This window comes from Macaca mulatta, chromosome 8, assembly GCF_049350105.2.
Source record: "Macaca mulatta isolate MMU2019108-1 chromosome 8, T2T-MMU8v2.0, whole genome shotgun sequence".
NCBI classification, from domain to species: Eukaryota; Metazoa; Chordata; class Mammalia; order Primates; family Cercopithecidae; genus Macaca; species Macaca mulatta.
The window spans coordinates 30491034-30515844 of NC_133413.1; the positions used below are offsets into that span (position 1 = coordinate 30491034).

Below are 24811 nucleotides of genomic sequence, written 5' to 3' on the forward strand. Positions count from 1 at the left end.
ATCAGCATACTAAGGACAGTCACTGGCCATTTAAAGGGTCAATAAATTTGAATTACCTTTTTTAAAAAATGTATTATTTTTTATTTTATTTATTCTTACTTTTTTTTTTTTTTTTTTTGAGACGGCATCTCACTCTGTCACCCAGGCTGGATTGCAGTGGCACAACCATGGCTCAGTGCAGCCTAGAACTCCCAGGCTCAAGCGATCTTCTCACCTCAGCCTCCTGAGTAGCAGGCATTACAGGCACATACTACTACATCTGGCTATTTTTTTTATTTTTCGTAGCTATGAGGTCTTCTCCTTATGTTGCCCAGGCTGGCCTTGAACTCTTGGGCTCAAGCATTTCACCCACCTTGGCCTCCCAAAAAAAGTGTTGGGATTACAGGCATGAGCCACCATGCCCAGCCTGGACCACTTTTTTGTTTAAAAAAAGAAAAAAAAAGTACAATTCATTTTTTAAGTTCACCAACTCTTAAGTACTTTGCTGTTTAAGTTAGTTTATCTTAAACGAGCACATTTGTTCTGTGTTACAAAAAAATTTTATTATTTCACTAAATAGATTGTATTGTAGGTAATGAAATATGTTAATCAGTTAATCAGTTTAGCTGGGCACTTCACCTGTTCATTTGTTCATTACAGCAAATTGCGACATATAGCAGTTAACATGTGCCCTGTCTTGTAGTATTTGCTGATTTCTGTGGTATGAATAAATATTCTTACCTTGGCTGATTTGAAGTTATCAACATGAGTCACTGAACATGGATTTGGGAAGAGATACACAGTTGTACACCATTACATAGTAATTTCAACATAAACAGTAGATATAGGTAACCTCAAGTTAATAGTAAAATACAAAGTTAGGAAGTAATGAGTTGAAGGTATTTATTGCATGGATTTTTAATATAATTATTTAATTTGAAGTTTATGTAATTACGTCTTTAATGGCTATGTTTAACAACAAGCTCACAACATTCTGAAAATGTAGCGGTCGGCATTCATGAGCAGGTGTGAGTGGCTCCAGCACGCCCCTCTGTGGGCCTTGTAGGACAGTCTGAGAACTTTGCCTTTTACTCTGAGTGAGATGGGAAGTACTGGAGGCTTTGGAGGGAAGGGGTGACATGTTCAGTTGGCTTGAGTGTTAACACAGTCACCTGCTGTGCTGGGACTAGCACATAGGGAAGAATATGGCAGCAGGGAGAATCTTCAGGAGCTGATGTGGAGAATCCAGACAAGAGATGAAGGTGGCTGGGAGCAGGGGGTAGCCAGGGCCGATAGCGAGTAGTGACCAGACTCAAGAATCTGTACAGGAGGCAGCGAGGGATCGTGTGTTTCGTGGTTCTGTGATTTATTGAGATCTGAGAAAATAACCAGGCTTTTTTCCCTCACTTATCTTTTTTTTTTTTTTTCGCCATTGTTAGAGAGAAAATAGTGTTCAACTGAACCAGCATCTGACCTAGTTTGACAAATCTTTATACTGATTTCAAAATTGCTGCGGTACCAAGAAGATGATATGACATTGTTACTAAAGGGGGTGATGATGGCAATTTGAATGGGATAATTCCTCACTGCAGAAGATCCACACGATAGAATGTCTCGAATCCCCGGGCCCAGCCCTGAGTGCCAGGAATACCTCCTAGTTACTGCCACACCCAAACAACCCCTCCATCCACGCATATTTTGGCTGAAAGCCAACAACCTGTGTCTTCTAACACAGCATGTGGTTCTTTTTCTTCCTCTGACAGTATTATGCCTACCTGTATTCTTATGTGATGCCCCAGGCCATCCGGGACATGGTGGATGAATACATCAACTGTGAGGACATCGCCATGAACTTCCTTGTCTCCCACATCACTCGGAAGCCCCCCATCAAGGTGAGGTCCCGCCGCTGGTGGGACTGGATGCGCGCATGTTTACTTCACTTTTTTTACAGTAGCGCAGCACGTAACTGCACTGTACCTCAGAGTCCTCATTCATACGATAGGGATGATACTACCTACCTCATCAAAGGATTATGGGCTTAAATGAGTTGTTACGACAGGGGCCCTTCATTCCTAAGGGCAATGGATAGAAATCAGAAGGTTTGGAACTTGGGTGGGAAAGATGTTGCATCATTATTTTTATTAATCTCTTACTGGAATTTAGCATTTTCTTCAATTATGAAACAGGCTACAGTTCACAATAGTATTTGTAGTAACTGATTTGTCACCAGTAGAAATCATAGATATCTTCGTATCACATTACCTTTGTTGGAGTATCTGCAAAAAGTATTGTTTCTATTTGTTACCACTTTGAATTCACGGCAGTTATTCCCTTTCCCCTAGATGTTGTTATTTAATGCATTAGGAAAAGAGCATATGTGTCACTGTGTTTTACTGAAACTTGCTTCCTTTGTCATCCTGTGTATTGCAGTTTATATATCTAAAAACGTTATTTTGAGGAGTCCACAGCCTTGATCAGATTGCCAAGCCAGAGGCACAGGCGATGTCCATCAAACAAAAAACTTAAGAATTTCTGAGTTAATATATGTAAGGCTCTAAGAATAGTGTTGGCACATAAGTACTATGTAAATTATTTGCTCACAACCAAAAATACCCTCAGAATTTCTAGAATTCCTCTGACAGTATTATGCCTACCTGTATTCTTATGTGATGCCCCAGGCCATCTGGGACATGGTGGATGAATACATCAACTGTGAGGACTACTCACACCTGTGAATTCTAGAAATTCTGAGGGTATTGTTCTGTTTTTTTCTTGGAGTTATTAACAAATACACTCAGTGCACGGAAAGCCTGGTTCCACTGCCTTCCTGTCATCTTTGAGGGCTCTGTCAGCAAGTTAGAGCATGCTGGTAAGCGTTAGGATAGCTCAGTCCTTAGAGAAGCAGACATTATTAGAACCAGTAGTACTGTGGAGTCTGTCACTTCAAACGAATATTTGTGACTGTGCTTATGTCTGTGTTTATGTCTGTTTCATAATTGAAGAAAATGCTAAATTCCAGTAAGAGATTTGTACCTGATGTCTTTAGAAGGGTCAGCAAACTAAAGAGGTCATATTTTCATTATTATCAAAAAGGTATATTACTTAATTTTATGAAATAAGTTTACCTTCATGGGTGTCATTGCCATGAGTAAATAGTTGTGTTCAGCCTGGCATGGTGGCTCATGCCTGTAATCCCAGCACGTTTGGAGGCCATGGCGGGCGGATCGCTTGAGGTCACGAGTTCGTGACCAGCCTGGTCAACACGGCGAAACCCTGACTCTACTAAAAAATATACAAATTAGGCCGGGCGCGGTGGCTCAAGCCTGTAATCCCAGCACTTTGGGAGGCCGAGACGGGCGGATCACGAGGTCAGGAGATCGAGACCATCCTGGCTAACACGATGAAACCCCGTCTCTACTAAAAAATACAAAAAACTAGCCGGGCGAGGTGGCGGGCGCCTGTAGTCCCAGCTACTCGGGAGGCTGAGGCAGGAGAATGGCGTAAACCCGGGAGGCGGAGCTTGCAGCGAGCTGAGATCCGGTCACTGCACTCCAGCCTGGGCGACAGAGCGAGACTCCATCTCAAAAAAAAAAAAAAAAAAAAATATATATATATATATATATACAAATTAGGCCAGGCGCAGTGGCTCACGCCTATAATCCCAGCATTTTGGGAGGCTGAGGCAGGTGGATCACGAGGTCAGGAAATCGAGACCATCCTGGCTAACACAGTGAAACCCTGTCTCCACTAAAAATACAAAAGATTAGCTGGATGTGGTGGCACGCGCCTATAGTCTCAGCTACTCAGGAGGCCGAGGCAGGAGAATCACTTGAACCTGGGAGGCAGAGGTTGCAGTGAGCTGAGATCATGCCGCCATACTCCAGCCTGGGCGACAGAGCGAGACTCAGTCTCAAAAAGAAAACACACACACACACACGCACACACACACACAACACTACACTAGCTAGGCGTGATGGCATGCGCCTGTGATCCCGGGTACTCAGAAGGCTGAGGCCGGAGAATCGCTTGAACCCAGGAGGCAGAGATGGCAGTGAGCTGAGATCGTGCCACTACACTCCAGCCTGGGTGACTAAGTGAGACTCCATCTCAAAAAAAAATTAATAATAATAATTGGTTCTAGACTAAGTACCCACCAGCATATACTAATAACGATAATGAAATCATATGTTTAGAAGCCAGGTGCAGTGGCACACACCTGGTAGTCTCAGCTACTCAGGAGGCTGAGGCAGGAGGATTGCTTGAATCCAGAAGTTCAAGGCTGAATGTTCCATGGGCGTGTCTGTGAACAGCCACTGCCTGGGCATCTTAGTGAGAAGTAAGTCGTAGCTTGAGTGCTAAGCAGAGTGGCCACCAGAGGACGCTGGTTCCATGCAGCAAAGCATAACAAAGATAGAAATGTATTTGGAGGCTAACTGTGGCTCCTGGGTAGAATGTCACTCCTGATTGTCCCAGGGTTTCTTCTGTCCGAGACTTCTGCTAAAGTCTCACAAGAGAAGAATAATTAGCAAAATAATGTATCAATTTTTTTTAACTGTGAAAAATAATAGTCACAAGTATTTATATAAAAATAGTATGTTTTCCAGGTACAGTGGTAGGTCTCATATTAAACAGTGAAAAGACTTTGTAGACTTTGAGGTAGGGAGGCAAAGGTTTTAGAAAGCAATGAACAATGGGTGCAATTTTCTTTTCCTTATGTTTCCTTTCTTATGTAGCCAGGGACTGGATTTGAGTCAAGATGTGTGCATCAATTTATGCCTCTCTAGTAGACCAGAAGACATGGTCCATGAAAATTTAAAGTATCTGAGTGATTAGGTACCTAATAATAGCATCAGTGACCTGAGCAGGCACAGACATGGGGGATTTTTCATCTTTGTAACGTGTGTTTGTCTACTGCATTATTAGGCCAGTGTTTCATTAGCTAAGCCATCTCTTCAGTGCAGGGGGAAGTAATGTGGGCATGGTGCACATGATTCTTACCAATTGAAAACTTCAAAACTGAGTATTCTCTCTCAGTTTTCTTCATCTTTCTGGAATATATGAAGAATTCAAGATTGGGATGAGTTTTCAAATTCAAAGGCTGAAATTAAGTGTGTTTTCAAACTCAGTAATTCCTTCAACTTATGAATCTAATTATTCATAATAACCAGTTTGAATTAAATATTTTATTTACCTAATTTTAATGGTATCAGGTGTATGTACTATTGTATGTTCAAAAATAGTAATTTTTTTGTTGTGCTTTAAATACCTCCAATTTTTACTGTCAAACTATTCCCTGTTTGAATTAGGGAGGTCTGACTGCTTTGTATGATTGGCAGTGTTCTTTCAGTAATGTTAATATCTTAATGATATTGACTAAAGAATGGGGAGTTAATGTAATATTATTGCTTTGAATAATGTACTACTTTTGTAAGGAGAACACAGAATGTAAATAGGCTTCATTCAGGATAAGAGATTAAAAAATCACCCGTAAAGTTTTGAGAAAACAGATGGCTTAGGTGGTAAGGAAGCTGAAATGCAAGTGAACGTCTTGGTTCTTTGGGGTAATATAGGTTCTTGGCATCTATTGAGGATTTTCCTCATTGTTACTAAGCATAAAACGAATATTTCTCTTAGACTGAGTTACCTGGAATCTTCCATGTAAACTGTGATCCACGATATTGGTTAAATAAGTAAATGTCCAAACTTCAGTTTATATTATAGTTATTTCATTCTTTTTAATTTTTTTGCATGTTTTATTATGCAACATACTTATATATTTACAAATATATTGGGGATGCAGTCTTAAGTGGTTTTTTTGTTTTGTTTTTGTTTTGTTTTGTTTTTTTGAGATGGAGTCTTGCTGTTTTGTCAGGCTGGAGTGCAGTGGCACAATCTCGGCTCACTGCAACCTCTGCCTCCCGGGTTCAAGCGATTTTCCTGCCTCAGCCCCCTGAGTAGCTGGGACTATAGGCATGTGCCACCACGCCCAGCTAATTTTTGTATTTTCAGTAGAGACGGGGTTTCACCATGTTGGCCAGGCTGGTCTCGATCTCTTGACCTTGTGATCCGCCCGCCTCGGCCTCCCAAAGTCCTGGGATTACAGGTGTGAGCCACCGCGCCCGGCTTAAAAGTTTTTTTACTGATGGATTACATGATTAAAAACATTTGGAAACCACTGCTTCCGTGAAAACAACAGTTATAAAGACACTTTTTGTGTCACGTGGAATAATATGCAGGCTAAAGGGCATTTCTCCTGGGGCTGGATTCTGGTGTCTGGGGTGAGGAGAAGGGTTTTTAGATCCAGTGAGAGCCCCATGGAATACTGGACATAGATGCTGTTTGAGAACATCCTTCCCCAGATTCCTGACCCCCACATCCTGTTCCAGGGGGAACCATGGGAAGAGCAGTAACTCGGTGTTGACATGACCCCAAAGGGTTCTAAGGGAGCAGCCAGTGAGTGAGGGGGGATGTGAGGAGACAAGTGGGACCTGGAGGGGAAGCTGTGGAGGTCACGACTGCCCAGAGACTAGATTCTGAGGTGAGCCACCCTTCGAGCACTGGCCTGTGTCTCCTCCCAGTTTAAACTCTGGGACCTGGGCTTTGACGGCGAATACTGGCCGTACACAATGATTACTCTTCTGCTATTAAGTTATGGGATGTGTCTTTTAATTAAAAATTTTCCACTTAATTTATAATAGAAATTTAAAAATTATTTGGGAAAAGAGACATGCAGAAAGAAATCAAAAGTGCTAAAACTTTTGGCTTCTTTTGGTTCTCTGGTATCCTGTCTATTGTGGTGACTTTTTTATCCATACATATATATACACAAACACACACACACGTGTACATGTGTAAAAATACATATATACATATTTTTTCTTTTTTTTTTTGTTTTTGAGATGGAGTCCTGCTCTGTCACCCAGGCTGCAGTGCAGTGGCATGATCTCAGCTCACTGCAACCTCTGTCTCCCAGGTTCAAGTGATTTTCCTGCTTTAGCCTCCATAGTAGCTGGGATTACAGGCATGTGCCACCATGCCCAGCTAATTTTTTTGTATTTTTAGTAGAAACGGGGTCTCGCCATGTTGGCCAGGCTGGTCTCAAACTGAGCTCAAGTGATCCACCCACCTTGGCCTCCCAAAGTGCTGGGATTGCAGGTGGGAACCACCACACCTGGCCTTATTTTTGTATTTTAAATTTATATACTTGATTTGCAGTCTGCTTTTTAAAAACTTGACAGTAGGCTGGGCGGTATGGCTCACACCTGTAATCCCAATATGGAGGCTGAGGCGGGTGGATCATGAGGTCAGGAAATGGAGACCATCCTGGCTAACACAGCGAAACCCTGTCTCTACTAAAAATACAAAAAATTAGCCTGGTGTGGTGGCAGGCACCTGTAGTCCCAGCTACTTGGGAGGCTGGGAGGCTGAGGCAGGAGAATGGCATGAATCTGGGAGGCGGAGCTCGTAGTCAGCTGAGATCACCGCACTGCACTCCAGCCTGGGCTACAGAGCGAGACTCCGTCTAAAAAAAAAAAAAAAAACAAAAAACAAAAAAACTTTACAGTAAATTTTCTCGGTTTTTGTTATATAGTGGACTAGGTAATTTGAAATAAGTAACAAACTTCTTTTTTCAGTGTATAGTTGAGCTAATAAAAAGGTAAGAGAATTGCCGGAAAGGAAGCAGACGGGAGGACTAAAACTTAGGGTGGCAAGCATGGAGGCGTCGCTGAGGCCTTCATGGGGAGCTGTTCTCACCTCAGCTGTCTAGAGGCTTGGGTTTTATCACTCATGTGAAGGAGTGAAGAGCCTGTTAAGGGCGGAGAATTAGAATGGAGATCTCCTACCTGTTGCCCCGGGGAGATGACATGCACCTTATTTTAACCTGGACTCTGACAGAGCGGGGCGCGCGAAGTGTAGGTTGAGAACGTTAAATAGTCTTTTGAGCCTCCATGGGCTTAGGTACTCACTCTGTATGAAATCTAGACCCAGGGCCACATGAGGTGGCTCAAGTCTGTAATCCCAGCACGTTGAGAGGCTGAGGCAGGAGGATTTCTTGAGGCCAGGAGTTCCAGACCAGCCTGGGCAATGTAGGGAGTCCCCAGGGAGAAAATAACAAAAGAAAACTCGACCCAGTCATTGATACCCTTGGACTGTTTGACAGAATAAAACCAAAAATCTGTTGTAAGGAGAAATTACTCTCAGCAGAGGAAGTTCCCACTTAAGAAAAAGAAATTTCTTCACCTCAGGCCACATAGGACATGCACAGGAAAAGCCTCATTGAAAATGAGCTTGAAATGTAAAATTACCAGTTAGCCACCAAGGAAACAGCTGATCATGAGCAAGAGCGAACACACATAATAAACAGGTTATAGTTCTCCAAGGATTTCAAGTAATAAAGCCATTAGGTAGACTCTAAAACAAGTAGGCTTAAAATGACTAACCTGAAAACATAAAAAAGCAACAAATCACTCCAAAAAGAACAGATTGGAAAGCCCTAAATGGAACTACTGAAAATGAAAATCATAGTTATTAAAATCTCTGTCAAAAAGGCATGAAAAGATCAGACTTAGGTGAAAAGAAAATTAAGGAAGTAGAAGATAAATTTAAAGACATTTCTGCCCCATGTTTCTTTGTGTGGCGTCCTCCCCTCCCTGCTCCCCTCCATCCTCCCTTCCGTGGAGCCAGTGTTTCCAAAGCCCGCTTTGCAGGTGTTGCTTCTTCAGCCCATTGAAAACCCAAGTTCATGGCTATCTTGCAGGATTTGCTTTTTCATTGGCCTCAGGATTTTGTTCATTCTTTCATTCATTCATTCATTCTTCATTGTTTATTCATGCATGCATGTATGTATGTGAGTGAGTGACAGGCTCTCACTGTCCCCCAGACTGGAGTGCAGTGGTACCATCATAGCTCCCTGCAGCCTCAAACTCCTGGGCTCAAGCAACCTCCCAAGTAGCTGGGACTACACCAAATAACTGGCCTGCTGCCACACCCTGCTAATATTTTTATGTTTTGTGGAGATGAGGTTTTGCTTTGTTGCCCAGGCTGGTTTTGAACTCCTGGGCTCGAGCGATCTTCCTGCCTTGGCCTCCCAAAGTGCTGGGATTAATCACCAGGTGATTTCATTTCTTATTACAGGCTCAGCCCTGTATTTAAAGAGGGTTTCTGTATTTCATCTTGCGTGTTCAGGTGTTCTGAGGGACTTATGCCATTCGGCCTGCCACATTGTAATGAAGCTGTCCCTCTTCACACTTTTCTGGTTAGACATTTTCTAATTAATAACAATATGACTAGACTGTAGTATGGCCACTTTCCCATGGCTTTAAATGTAGTTAAGCATCTTTTTTATGGACAGTATTCAAGAATGATTTGACTAGCCCCTCTTTGGGGAGTCTTCAGCATTTTCATTCAAAACATTGATGAAACAAACAACTCGGTACCTAACTATGGCTCTGCAACCAGGTGTACATACTAGGAGTGGACTTACTGAGACAGCTGACACTGCACACGTTAAGGCTTGTGGCATCTGAGAAGTGCAGGCCGTCTGGACAGAATACCTGACGATGTTTGGAGACATCTGGTAGGCAGGAGGCCTGGGGCGGGGCTCTGGCTCCTGCCACACTCTGCGGGGTTGTTGCCTCTGGGGGATCAGCGTCTTCACCCTGGACATGGGGGTTGTGGGATCGGTTCAGCTGCAAGGGTTCTGTTGGTATTAGCTGGGATTCCCACTCTGTGTCTCTCTTCCATTTCCAGGTGACCTCACGGTGGACGTTCCGATGCCCAGGATGCCCTCAGGCCCTGTCGCACGATGACTCCCACTTCCACGAGCGGCACAAGTGCATCAACTTCTTTGTGAAGGTGTACGGCTACATGCCCCTCCTGTACACGCAGTTCAGGGTGGACTCCGTGCTCTTCAAGACACGCCTGCCTCATGACAAGACCAAGTGCTTCAAGTTCATCTAGGGGCAGCGCAAGGTCTGGGGAAGAGGATGGGCAGAGGGAGGAAGATGGCTCCCAAGGTTCCAAGGCATTGCAGGACCTTGGGGACATCTGCTGGGTGGGTGGCCCAGACCCTCTGCTGGGAGGGGCAGCATGAAGAGTGGAAGGAAACCGCTGCCTTTATCTTGAAGTCGGCCACACTGGGCCTGGAGCCCTGGGCGGAGGCCCCGGGGTTCCCCACACAGGGCACTGACTGATAGCTTACACTGAGGACCGTGGAAACTCTGCAGAGTCACTCACACCATTCATACGCCCAGGACAGCTAGTTTGTGGTTTTTAAATTCAGTAACAACTATTATGATTATTTAAAAAGAGAAAGTTTCAGATTTGCCATTCACGGCTTATTTATATATATGTGTGTGTATATAAATATATGCGCACACACTTGCATACATATATATTTTTGGCTGGGGGAGCGTGAGTTTTGCCTCTCTAAGGGAGGGACTGCGCAGGCTCCTTTGTTCTGTATTCTGGCGGAGATGGCTCCTGGCCTTGTGTCACTGGCTTATACTTAAAGATCATCTCCCATCCTCCCCAGCGCCGTCTGCGTGCAGAAACCAGACAGGGATGAACGTGGCCCTCTTACGGGCCTGGACGAGAGAAGACCTGTGGGTGTCTTCCGTACCCTTTCTGCTGCCAGTCGGCAACCTGTAACTCCCATTCTCTTCCCAGTGAATCCCTGGGAGCGCCTGACCCTGGTGGGCTGCTCAGCTTCCTGCTGCTGGGGCCAGTGATGTTTGAGGATTTATCTTTAGGCCAGGCTTGCCTCAGTACTTACCCCTGCTCTCCCATTTCTCCCTTGTTTGAGAGAGAATGAGGAAGCAAAGAGTGAGAAAGAATAGGGTCTGAAGATGCTACTCCCAGATGGCTCTTTCTGTCTTGTTCTTTTGTTGAAACATACGTGCTGTGGGCCTCAGGCTTTTCTGAAGTGCTCTCTCTTGGATTGGACAGGAAATCAGCAGGGTGCACGTCTGCTGTGGTCTGAAGTGGTTTGCAGGTCAGCCTCCTCTCCCTGGTGTAGAGCAAGCCAGTGTCCTTCGAGGACCCCACCCGGCTGGCCGGGAAGTTTTACAGCAAGGCACCTGCCTTGGGATAATTCCTTGGTGAAATTCACCTTCCCCCTGCCTCTGTCTGGAGCCCCATCCTGTGTTATCTGTGGTTTTTGGACCCCTAATGTCAGCTTGGCTGTAGGACCCCCTGAGGTTTGGTATGTGCTAGAACAATGGGAGGCCGTGATTTGCTGTGTAAGCTCACATCCAGCCTTCGAATCTTAACAGGCATTCACAGCCCGAGTTACCACTTTCCACTCCCTGCTTAGGATTCTGTTCCCTGGGCTGAAACTGAAATAAGCTAATTTTTTGGGTCATAGTGGCAGTAGGGGAACCTAGGAGGGTGTGAGTGGAATTGGTCAGGGATTTAGCCCATGAAATCTGTTTCTTGAACCCTGCTTTCTTGAGGTGGAGTTGACTCGAAGGTTTCTAGCAACTGAACAAAAGCTCAGGTCTGTCCTGGTCATGCACATGCCTTAAGCCAGTTCCGTCTTCCCTAGACCTTGGCATCCTGTGCTTCTATTTCTCGGAATACGTTCTCTGACCTGCCTGTACCACATGGGTCCTCTTCAAGTATTGTGTTGAAGCTGGGCTCTTTTGGTAGCTCCCACCCACCTGTAGGGCTAGCTCAGCTTAAGGGAACGCTCCCCATTGGCAAATCGGACCTGGCTACTGCCAGGACTGTTTCCAGAGGTTCCCCCTGGCAACAGCCTGTAGCTCCCCCGCTGAGGCAGCGACCTAGGAAGTGTGGTTTTGTTCCCAGCAGTCGGGGGTCGGACGCTCTGCCTCAGAACTTTCTAGTTGCACTCTCCCTGACTCCTGACTGGTATTCCTTTTAGCAGTAGCCTTCTTCCCTCGGGGAGCCAAAGAGTGTGGTGTGTGGCGCTATATTGTGGCTGCTATTTTATCTGGTTTATTTTAATGTGAGGAACTCATATACTGACTTTAGTGGGACTTGGTGAGCCGGGGCCGTCTGTGTGGTGGGACCCCCTTTAGAGGGACTTGGTGAGCATAGGTCGTCTGTGTGGTGGGGTCAGGGGCCTGTCCCTTTAGTGGAGCCAGGTTGTCGGGCCCTGAATGTCACTGGTGGATCCAAGAAGGGCTGAGTGGTCTGACACCAAAACGTGCTGTAGGGAGGGCTGTGGTGCTGGCGCTTCCAGCAAGGACAGCCCTCCTTGACCCTGAAAGGAACACTGGCTTGAAGGACTGCAGACAGGTTCGGAGGGGCACGCCCTCCTCGGCGAGAGGCAGCAAGGCGGCCACAGTGTCACTGGTCAGGTGCTTCTCACCACGGGAAAGCCGCTGACCTGTGACTCATGCGAGACGGGAAAGTAGCGCCACAGACGCCGGGTCTCCTTGGCTGTCTGTGAGCCGCCCGTGGCCACCTCGTCCTGGCTCGCAGGGTGCAGGACCACCTCGTTCTCTGGGTGGCCAGCTTGCTGCTCCGGTTTGGGCTGTCCTACTTTAACGCCATCCCAGGGCTCCACAGGCCGCTGTGAGCGCTGGCTCCCTGGGCAGTGCTCCTCCGTGTGGACGGTGCCTCGGGCCAGGGCTCACCAGCTGGGGTCCTGTCCAGAAGGATGGGATCTTTCTGGGAGCTGCGCCGGACCGAGTGGGGAGCTCCTAGTTTGGAGGGGGGAAGCTTTGATATCCATGCCACGTCCATCCACCCCACCCCTTTTCGTCACGAGCACAATGGTCTTACATTGGATTTTTGTAAAAAAATAAAAATAAATGGAGACTTTAACTCAAGCAGCTTGGAGTTCTTTTGTGGTTTTCCTCAGCAGGTATGGAAGAGTGACCTGAGAGAAGGCACCTGCTTGATTGTTTGATTCCAGGTCGCCACCTGCGTACACCAGCTGGGCCCGCTCGCAGAAGAAGACAGGAGGCAGCGTGACCAGGCCCTGGTGTGGGCTGTGGACCAGAGATGGGTGAACACACTCACATTCACGCGGGCATCCTTGCCTGCACCCGGTTCCAGGGCAAGTCATTTTGACTAAACAGGAACTTAGGGGCTGTTGAGGTGCTTTGCAGGATGTGGAAGGGCATGTGGCCCATATATGCAAAGTTAATTTTTTCACGGGAATTTAAAAGCGTGTGTGTATATGGAGTGGTTATGGGGAGCTGTGTGTGCCTGTGATCCCAGGACAGGCGAGGCCTCACTGTGAATGGCTCAGTTCGGTCCATAGGTCATGCCCCTGACCTACAGGGCACTAAGACACCTGTACCTGCACCGGGCTGGCGCTCCCTGACTGCACAGCCCCTTCCTGTTGGTGCCCACAGGCCTAGAACTTGTGCTTGGCCGTGGGATCAGAGGCTTCCTCAGGAGAGGGCACTGAGCTGTGGGCTTCGGGGAGAAGGATGGAGAAGGGAAAGGGGGTAAAGGCGAGGGCTCCTCTCCTGGGCTCTGCAGGTGGCATTTTCGGTCACACTGACAGTCCTAAGAATGGGTGAGACCTAACGGTCAGTGTCCCTCCTCAAGTGGGGTTCACGACTGATCAGGCAGGTTTGCAGCAGCTGATGGGTGAGATGTCATCTAGGGGCGTTCTCTGGAGTTTTGGCTGTCAAGCTGCTATTCTTCCAGCCATCCGTCTCCATGTTACGATTGTCCTGGGACCGGAGAGACTTGAGAAGGTAGCATGAGGCTGTAGAAAATCTTCCTATATACACAGAGATGCGATGTCTGCTTTGAGTCTCTACCTGTTGAGTTGTGGCTTGGACTTACGGTCACCCAAGGTGGTGAATGTGAGCTGTTGATGGGATCGTCACTGAAGTGGAAGGCTCCACAAGGTTTACAAAAATGTGTGAAGAAGAATGTTAATGGCGGGGTGTGCTGCCTAACGTCTTAATCTCAGCATTTGGGGTGGCAGAAGTGGGAGGATCACATGAGGCCAGTTCAAGACCAGTCTGGGCAACATATCAAGACCCCCATCTCTACAAAAAAAATTAAAAATAGAATGTTATGAAGATACCGAAAAGAAGAAAGGAGAATGTAGCGGGTCAAGGTCTGGATCCTAGAACACACTGGGTGCAGATCCTGGGCTGCCCATCACACTGGTGGAGAGCAAGTTATCTATTAATATTTTAGGCTCTAATCCCACCATACGATGGCAAAAGTTGTGCCCATCTCCTAAGCATATGTTAAAAGTTAAATAACATAATATATGTAGAGTCCACTGTTTGACACAATAAAAATGAACTGTTACTGGAGTAAAATACTGTCCACTTATTCATGGCTCTTTCTGCCTTCCACTAGGTTTGAGCACCAGCGCCTGGCTGTGTGCCCTGCCCACCTCCTGTTAGAGCCCCCATGCTCTGTCGCCTCACCATGCTGTGTGCTGGCGACTGCTCTGCCTCCCACACCAGACTGCAGCCTCTTGAGAACATAGCACACAACAGGAGTTCCATAGTTTTCTCATGAATGAATGCTTTGACAGACTGAAGAGGGCCACTTAGAAATCACAGCTTAGGCAAACTGTTTTACCTTTCTTCATCTGTCTTCATGTTTACGAAAGAGTACAGGCTGGGCACAGTGGCTCACACCTGTAATCCCAGCACTTGGGGAGGCCAAGGCGGGTGGATCACCTGAGGTCAGGAGTTTGAGACCAGCCTGGCCAAAATGGCGAAACCCCATCTCTACTAAAAATACAAAAATTAGTCAGGTGTGGGGGCACGTGCCTGTAGTCCCAGCTACTCAGGAGGCTGAGGCAGGAGAATTGCTTGAACCCGGGAGGTGGGGGTTGCAGTGAGCTGAGATTGCGCCATTGCACTCCAGCTTGGGCAACAAGAAACTCCGTCTCATAAAAATAAGAAATAAAAAAGTAAAGTACAACTGCTGGTCCTGTTGTAGGACTGTCATGTTAGCATTTAAACTACTTAAATTCTATTGATGTAAACGATTGGTCCCACATTTCAAACATACAGCAATGTTGAAATTATTTCTAGGGTATAAATGTATATGTCTGTCATTTTACTGGACCTGCCTTGGAGTGTCCTATCTTCCCATGCCCTGTCCCTTCACCCGTTCCTTCATTCATCCTTTCACAGTGCACTGGCTGCATTTCTGAGTAAACTGGTAACATCAGTGCATTTCCTTCTAAATACGTGGGCATACAACTGTTAATTATAGGGCAGTATTTGTGTTTTTAATGTAAAATTTATTTTAAACTTACACACATGTTAAGTGTGCATTCTTTTGAGTTCTGACAAACGCACACGCCTGTGTAACCCAGACCCCTCTCAAGATACAGAACACTATGATCAACTCAGAAAGTCCCCTCATGCTCCTTCCTCCTAGTCAGTCCCCACATCCTCCATCCCCAGACATAGCCAGTGCTGATTGTTTTTTTCATTTTGGATTAGTTTTCCATATTCTAGAATTTCATATAAATGGTGTCATACAATTTCTACTGTTGTGTTTGTCTTCTACACACCCAGCATAACATTTTGGAGAGGCATCCATCATTGCTGCATAGATGGGTGATTAGTTACTTTTCATTGCTTAGTATTCCCTTGTATGAATCGAATAAAATCTGTCCATTCTATTGTATAGGTGCTGGGGCTGTTTCCAGTTTTTGGATATTACGAATAAAGTTTCTCTGAACATTCATGTGCAAGTCTTTCTGTGGATTTTTATTTCTCTTGGGTAAATAGGAGTGGAACTGTTGGGTAATATGATAGATGTATACATGTTTAGTTTTATAAGAAACTTCTAGACCTTTTCTCAATGCGATCATTCCATTTTGTACTAACACCAGTAATTATGAGACTCCCAGTTCCACATCCTCACCAATCTGTGGTCTTGTCAGTCTTTTTAATTTTAGCCATTCTGGTGAGTAATGGTGTCTTACCGTTTCATTCTGCATTTTCCTAATGATTTAAGTACCTTTTCATGTGTTTATGCCGTTTATATATATTTCCTTTATGAATTATCTGTACACATCTTTTGCCCATTAAGAAAAACTGGATTGTCCTTTTTTGAATTGCTTTCTTTTCTTCCTACATTTTTAATAGATTTTGAGGGGAGCAGTTTCAGATTTACAGCAAAACTGCATGGGAAGTACGGAGTTCTCTTCTTCCACCTCACTCCTCACTTGCCCTTTATTAACATCTGCCATTAGTGTGATAGATTTGGTACAACTGATGAGCCAGTGTTGACACATTGTTCACTCAAGCCCATGGTTTACATTAGGCTTCATTCATTGTGTTGTATATTCCGTGGGTTTTGACAAATACGTAATGACAAATATCCACCATTATAGTATCATACAGAACAGTCTCACTCCCCTAAAAACTTCCTGCGCTCCACCTATTGGTCCCTCCCTCCCTCTCTGAATCTCTGGCAACCACTGATCTTTTTACTGTTTTCACACTATGGCCTTTTCCAGAATGTCACATAAAATCATACAGCATGTGGCCTTTTCACATTGGCTGCTTTCATGTAATATAATATGCACTTAAGGTTCTTTTGTATCTTTTCAGTTTGATAACCAATTTCTTTTCTCACTGAATAACATTGTATGGATGTATCGTCTTTTTTATTACTGAGTTACAGGAATTCTTTGCCCTGGACACTAGTCCGTTGTCAGATATGTTTTGTAAATTATTTTTTTAATTTGTGGCTTGCCTAATCATTTTCTTTATGGTGTCCTCTGATTAGCAGAAGTTTTTAATTTTGAGGAGATACAATTCTTTTGTTACTGCTTTCAGTGACCCAAGAAACCTGTGCCTACCCAACATCATGAAGATATTTTCAGTGTTTTTCACCAAATGCTGTATGGTATTAGCTCTTGTAATTAAAGATCCATCTCAGTTTTTATGTATGGTGTGTGGTGGTCAGGTTTCTGATTCTTTTTATGGGCATTGCAGCACCATTTGTTAAAAAGACTTTCCCTTCCCCATTGGATTGCTTTAGGGCCTTTGTTGAAAAGGTGGCCATTATAGAAGTGGGGCTCTATTTCTGAGCAACCTTTGTTGTTACGCTGCTTGGTTCATCCTCGTGCCAGTTCCATACTGTCTTGATGAACGTAGCTTTCCAACTTTGTTCATCTCCAAGATTGCTTTCAATATTATAGTTACTTTGTATTTCTCTGTCAAGTTTAGAATTAGCTCTGTGGTACTAGCTCTTATGCTTATATAAAATCCATCTCAATATTGCCAGTCTTTTCTAAGAAACCTGGGATATCAGATACAAAAATGTAAACATAAAATTTGCCACGTTAGCCATTTTAAAGTGTACCATTTAGTTCCATTAAGTACCTTCACAATGTTGTGTAATCATCACCACTAGCTAGTTTTAAAACTTTTTCATCTCAATTTCTGTACTCATTAAACAGTAACTTCCCATTCCCTCACTACTTCCAGCCTCTGATAACCTCTATTCTGTCTCTATGGATTCATCTATTCTGGATATTTGAATATCAATGAATCATAAAATATGTGGTCTTTTTTGTCTGACTTTTTTCACTTAGCATGTTTTCAAGTTTTACCCATTGCAGTGTGTATCAGAATCTCATTCTTTTCTGTGGGTGGATAATAGTTCATTGTATGTATATTACACATTTTGTTTATCTGTTCATCTGTTGGTGGATACTTGGGTTGCATCCACCTTTTGGTTACTCAGGTGGGGAATAATATTGCTAAGAACATAGGTGGTCAAATATTTGAGTCCCTGCTGTCAAGTCTTTTGGGTATCTATAGAGCAGTGGAGTTGCTGGACAATATGGTAATTCTGTATGGTAATTTCAATTCAATATGGTAATTTAACTTTTTGAGGAGCTGCCAAACTGTCGTCCATAGCAGCTGTGTCATTTTACATTCCACTGGCAGTGTATGAAGGTTCCAATTTCTCCACTTCTCCCAACACTTTCTTTTTTTTTTTTTTTTTTTTGAGATGGAGTCTTGCTCTGTCACTAAGGCTGGAGTGCGATGGTGCAATCTCTGCTCACTGCAACCTCCGCTTCCTGGGTTCAAGCAATTCTCTGCCTCAGCCTCCCAACTAGCTGGGGTTACAGGCACCCGCCACCACGCCGGGCTAATTTTTTGTATTTTTGTTTCACCATCTTGGCCAGGCTTGTCTTGAACTCCTGACCTCGTGATCCACCTGCTTTGGCCTCCCAAAGTGCTGGGATTACAGGCGTGAGCCACCATGCCCGGCCCAACACTTACTTTCTGATAAAAAATTAAAAAAAATATTACAGCCATCCTAGTAGGTGTGAAGTACCTTGTTGTGGGTTTGATTTTCATTTCCCTAATGACTAGTGTTGAATATCTCTTTATGTGCTTATTGGCCATCCATGTATCTTCTTTGGAAAAATGTTTATTCAAGTCCTTTACCTACTTAAAACATTGGGTTAGGTTGTGGTGTGGCTGTCTGCTGGGATGGTATTGTATCAAATCTGTAAATCAATAGGCAGAATTAAAATGTTAGTATTGAGTCTTCTAATCCATGAATATGGTATATTTCTCCGTTTATTCAAGTCATTAATTTCAGCAAGGTTTTGAGACTTTTAGTGTAGAGATCTTACATATATTTTCAAAAGTTATCTCACACTATTATGAATGAAGTTGCTGTTTCAAAAACATTTTATTTTCTGGCCAGGTTTTGTGCCTCACACCTTTATTCCCAGCACTCTGGGAGGCCAAGGTGGGTCTCTACAAAAGTAAAACGAAAAAAAAATTAGCTGGATGCGGTGGCATGTGCCTGTGGTCCCAGCTACTTGGGAAACTGAAGTGGAAGGGTCACTTGAGCCTGGGAGTTTAAGGCTGCAGTGAGCCATGACTCTGCCACTGCACTCCAGCCTGGGTGACAGAGCAAGACTCTCTCTCAAAAACATGTTAATATATAAAATACAGTTGACTTTTGGATACTAACCTTGTATTCTGCAGTCTTGCGAACTTATTCCAGTAGTTTTCTAGATTTCTTAGAACTTTCTATGTAAAAAGTCTCATCTGAAAACAGTTTTACTTCTTTCCTACCTTTATGCTTTATCTGTTTGTATGCCTGCCTGCCTTCTCTTCTTCATTTTTGCCTTACTGCAATGACTGGGACTCCAAGAACACTATAGAACAGTAGTATGGATCGGCACCTTGCTTTGTTCTCAATATTTGGGTAAAAGCTCTAGTATTTCACTGAGCTGTAAGTTTTTCATACATGACCTTTATCAGGTTGAGTATGTTCCCTTTTATTCCTGTCTGCTGAGTGCTGTTAGAGAATTTCATCAAATGCTTTTTTCCTGTATCTATTGAAATGATCATATGGGGTTTCTCCTCTATTCTGCTATTATAAATTAGATTGGCTTTCAAATATTTATCCTTGCATTCCAGGGATAAACCCTACTTGGTCATGTCATATTATCCTATTTGTGTATTGCTGGATTCAGGTTGCTGATAATTGAAGTTTTTGTTTTTGTTTTTTGCATTGATGTTCATGAGATATATTTACTTCTCATTTTCTTTTTTGGTAATGACTTTGTAAGGTTTTGGTATTAGAGTTATGCTGGCCCCTTAAAAAGGATTGGAAGTATCCCCTCTTCCTCTTTTTCATAGAGGTTATACATGATTGGTGTTATTTCTTCCTTAAATGTTTGATACAGTTTCCCAGGGAAACCATCTAGGCCTGGAGTTTTCCTTGTGAGAAGATACTAAATTTAATTTCTTAAGTGAATATCAAGTTCTTTTTCTTGTTGAATGAGCTTTGTCTATTTGTGTCTTCAAAGGAAATTTTTCATTTTACCTGTGGTGGTAAATTTGTTGGCATAAGTTGGTATTCTTTTTATCCCTTTAATATTTGTAGGCTCTTTAGTAATACCCCCCTTTTCCTTTCCGATTGGTTGTCGTCTTCATATCTGTAGGATCTGTAGTGATGACCATAGTTTTTTCACTGCCCATATGGGCAGTCGGTCCTGTCTTTCCTTGATCAGTGTAATGAGGTGTGTATCAATTCTGCTGATCTTTTCAAAAATCAGCTTTTGACTTTGTTAGTTCTCTCTATTCTGTTTTGTTCATTTGTCCTTTTATGATTTCTTTCCTCTGTGTTCTCTGGGTTTACTTGGCCCTTTTTATAGTCTTCTAAGGTAAAAATTTAGGTCAATTTTAGGCTTTTCATTTTTTCTGTAAGCATTTAAAGGTATAAAATGACTTTTAAGCACTACTTTAGCAGTATCCTATACATTTTGAGCTTTATTTTTTTGTTCAAAATATTTTCCAATTCATTTTGTGATGTCATCTTTATCCATGAGCTATTTTAGAAGTGTTTAATTTCTTTCTTTTTTTTTTTTTTTTTTTTTGAGATGGAGTCTTGCATTGTTGCCCAGGCTGGAGTGCAGTGGCACAATCTCAGCTCACTGCAAGCTCCGCCTCTCAGGTTCACGCAATTCTCCTGCCTCAGCCTCCTGAGTAGCTGGGACTACAGGCACCCGCCACCACACCCGGCTAATTTTTTGTACTTTTAGTAGAGACGGGGTTTCACCGTGTTAGCCAGGATGGTCTCAATCTCCTGACCTCGTGATCCGCCCTCCTTGGCCTCCCAGAATGCTGGGATTATAGGCGTGAGCCACCACGCCCAACCAGAAGTGTTTGATTTCTAAATATTTGTGGTTTTCCAAAATATTTTGTCGAGTTTGAATTTAATTCCATTGTGGTGAGAGAAGGTTTTGTGTATGCGTTCAGTCCTTTTAGATGTAATGAGATGTGTTTTATCACCTAGCATGTGGTTTTCATGGTAAACATTCTGCTGCTGTGGAGCAAGTACTCTAAAAAGTATCAATTACGTCAAAGTTTTTGACAGTTTTGTTCAGGTCATCTAAAGAATTTACTTTTTTTGTCTAGTTGTTTTAATAATTATTACCAGGGTGATAAAATCTCTATGCTAATGGAATTGTTTTTTGTGGTAGGTTGTTCTGTCTACCTACTTACCTAACTACATACGTCCGGAGTTTATAGTTTTATCTCTAGGAGGGTCAGGTCTGATGGGAGCTGTTACATCGCCATTCCATTATTTGACCATTACTTGAATAAGTACTATAGAAATGTTTCAACACACTGAGCAGGGATTGGCGTACTTTTTCTGTAAAGGGTCAGCAAATGTTTTAGGCTTTGTGGACCACATGTGATTTCTGTTGCATCTTTTTTCCAACAAGTCTGCTTGTGGGCCAGATTTGGCTTGTTGGCCACAGTTACCGACCTCTTTTCATCAGGAAGCTGCCCACTGAATCAAGTAGCTATTTTAAAGCACGGGCTAAATGATAGGGATTTTTACACTTATGTGCAGGTTCCCATGTTTAGAATATTGCAGTTAAAAAACTGACCCACCAGGAAATGTTGTTTTGGCCTGTAATTCCTAAATATTTCTGAAATTTTCTTTCCTTACCTTCTTCCCCCAAGCCTCATGCTGGGACAAGGTGGAAAAAACAGACTCTGTCCTCAGGGTGCTCATGGTCCTGGAAATGTGCTCCTCTCTAGCTGTAAGTCTGGGAGAAGGGCTTATCTGTGACGGTGAGCTAAAGCCATGATAGCACAACACACCGAATATGTGAGCAGGTGCCGACTAATGCCCCCTGATGACTGGAAGGTGCTTCCTGATGACTGGGAAAGGCTTTGTGAAATGAAAGGCCATTATTTCCAAAGTATGTGAAGCAACTATGAATAGTTACTAGAGTAAAAACTTAATATTGGATAATTTAACAAAATGTTAGCAAACTTAATTGATAATGTGTTTGGTAACTCAGAATGAGAAGTTACTTTTTACCGGTGATTGATTTGATAACTACATCAGGGAGACTTACACATGGATTAGGAATGTTTATTGTAGAGAAAGGTAAAGGGTAAATCCTGCTAACACAAACAACATTACGTGGGGGCTACGCTTTTTTTTTTTCAATGGCCTGCAATGCCAACATAAGAGAAGCAAGAAATACTCTACATGCCTAAGGAGATGGGCGTTTACACCCCTTTCAAAGATCTGTGGTCCTGTGACTCAGAAGTTTACGTTTAATATGTGTGTGTGTATATATACACACACATATATATACACGTATACATATATATACACACACATACATATATACACATATATACACATATATATACACATATACATATATATACACACATATATATACACACACGCGCATATATATATATATATTTTTTTTTTTTTTTTTTTTTTTGAGACAGTCATGCTGTGTCTCCCAGGCTGGAGTGCAGTGGTGTGATCTTGGCTGACTGCAAACTCCATTCCCCCGCCCCCTCCCCGGGTTTCTCTGCCTCAGCCTCCCGAGTAGCTGGGATTACAGGTGCCTGCCACCACGTCTGGCTAATTTTTGTATTTTTAGGAGAAACGGGTTTTCACCATCTTGGCCAAGCCGGTCTTGAACTTCTGACCTTGTGATTCGCCCACCTTGGCCTCCCAAAGTGCTGGGATTACAGGTGTAAGCTACTGCACCTGGCCATAATGTATATCATGTTTTATGATGTGATTAAAAGCCATAAGGGGCTGCCAAGGAGCAGTAGAGACTCTGGTATTTGATCTTTAGAAGATCAGTTCCTGACGGAGGCTGGATTGAGTCTTCAGTGAGACTGGCCCTCCGGCTCAGCTCAGCACTGCTGGTCTCCAGGATTTACCTGTGACTTCCTCCAGGATTGTCGTTGGTTATTTCCACTCTATTTTAGGTTCAAAGAAGACTACTGTTATTTATCTGTAGTCCCACTGCAGTGCGTTTGAAAGGTAAGTGTTGTTTACCTTCTTATAGATGGCCTAAAGCAGTGAGGCAGCATTCGCTTCTCTTGGCTTCAGGAAGAAAACTGGACTCAGGGCCAGAGGAAGAGTGTGCTCCTTTCCTTCCCACTGGTTGCTTGGCTCCTGTTAATATGTCATTATGCAGGTTTAAAGGTTTCTTCACTCCTGTTTCTGTTGATACTTCATTACAGTTTGGAAACGCCTTTACAGGACAACTGTGAGGGCCAAAAGCTTCAAGCTCTCCAGGGATCGGGAGAGATGGAGTACATGTGACTTGAAAAGCAATGGCCTAAAAGACAGATTTCCATTTCCTGGCCAGCTGCTGACCTGATACTCACCCATGGTGTTGTGGTAAGGCAGAAGCCACTCACTGGCTGTTCTGTGGAAAGTTACTTAACCTCTGTTCCCTCACCCAACACCTGACTGCAGCCGTGTGAAGAGGAGACCCTGAGCCAGGGTCGACCAGCTAAGCCACACCACACCAGATTCCCGACCATAGAAACAGACGAGAAACATCTGGTTTTTTTTTTGTTTGTTTTTTTGAGACAGAGTCTCGCTCTGTCACCCAGGCTGGAGTGCAGTGGCGTGATCTTGGCTCACTGCAGGGTCCGCCTCCTGGGTTCACGCCATTCTCCTGCCTCAGCCTCCCGAGTAGCTGGGACTACAGGTGCCCACCACCACGCCTGGCTAATTTTTTGTATTTTTAGTAGAGATGGGATTTCACCGTGTTAGCCAGGATGGTCTCGATCTCCTGACTTTGTGATCTGCCCACCTCGACCGCCTCCTAAAGTGCTGGGATTACAGGCGTGAGCCACTGTGTTTGGGGTAATTTGTTGTGCAACAGATACCTAATATATCACTTTGTACTAAGACTTAAATAATATGAGGTCTCTGCACTATTGTTAAGTTTTTTTCAATTAATCACTAGGATTCCACTGGGTTTGAGTACAAACTTTTCTGGATGTCAGAGTCTTCACCAGGTTGGTGTCAATGTCAGTCAATATCAGTTAGTGTCAGTGAGCCGCATCTCTGATACAGCCAGGCCACATCTGCTGCTCATGCCACTTATGCCGCTTCTTCTGAGTCTTCTAATCAACCTGGCATGGTATCCAAATACCTGAACTTTAGGCAGTTACTCCTAACTGCTCTTCTCATACCTGGAAAGGCCGGCTCTGGATTTTTCTCTCTTCTCTATAAAGCATGAGTCTTTGCTGCTTCCTGCCTCTGACTGTTGCCACTAAGTGGGTGGTGATGACTTGATTAAAACCTCCTAAGTTTCACCCTGCTCATTGGGCACCCACTGACTCACTTGTGCCTACTGCTTACTTCTTTTGCAACCCCCCTCAAGGGACCAGCACTGGGCTCTCTGATCAAGCCCTTTCACAGCAGACAGGCTTGACAGATCCCATCATTCCTAGATAGCACTGCTAGGACATTTAAATAAAACCAAAATTTTTGGTTTCTCCTGAGCTCTAGCTTACACTGTTTTTGCATTTCAGATTTTTTTTTTATATGGAGTCTTGCCCTGTTGCCGAGGCTGGAGTGCAGTAGCATGATCTCAGCTCACTACAACCTCCACCTCCCAGGTTCAAGTGATTCCCCTGCCTCAGCCTCCCGAGTAGCTGGGATTACAGGTGCGTGCCACCATGCCTGGCTAAGTTTTTTTGTATCTTTAGTAGAGACGGGGTTTCACCATGTTGGCCAGGCTGGTCTCGAACTCCTGACCTTGTGATCTGCCCGCCTTAGCCTCCCAAATTGTTGGGATTACAGGTATGAGCCATTGCACCTGGCCCTCAGATGTTTTTAAAATTTAATTTCACTTGATTCTCTCAAAGGTTCTGTTGGAAGTATGCCTGCCTGGGATGCCTATTTGTAATTCTAAAAAGAAAACTAAATGTTCATAGCCATGGCACATTCATCTCTTGTAATGTCAGTCCTGTCCCGTGGTTGGAAGCCTCGTTTATTTTGTAGCCTATCCCTTGACTGGAGTGGACCCAAACCTTGGAAAATAGAAACCTGCTTAAGCATTCCTGTGCCCAGGTTTGGTAAG

General features: G+C 43.9%; 1 protein-coding gene across 7 annotated transcripts in view; it reads left to right on the plus strand.

Annotated features, from left to right (window-relative positions):
- The window catches only part of EXTL3 (exostosin like glycosyltransferase 3), a 133467-nt gene extending 120691 nt beyond the window's left edge, over nucleotides 1-12776 (plus strand). For all 7 annotated transcript variants that reach the window (XM_077943359.1, XM_015145080.3, XM_077943357.1 and 4 more), the window contains exons 6-7: nucleotides 1743-1871; nucleotides 9730-12776. In XM_077943359.1, coding sequence (XP_077799485.1) covers nucleotides 1743-1871; nucleotides 9730-9939 — 339 coding nt within the window. In that variant the 3' untranslated portion in view covers nucleotides 9940-12776. The remainder of the gene's footprint in view (nucleotides 1-1742; nucleotides 1872-9729) is intronic.
- The last annotated feature ends 12035 nt before the right edge of the window (nucleotides 12777-24811 follow it).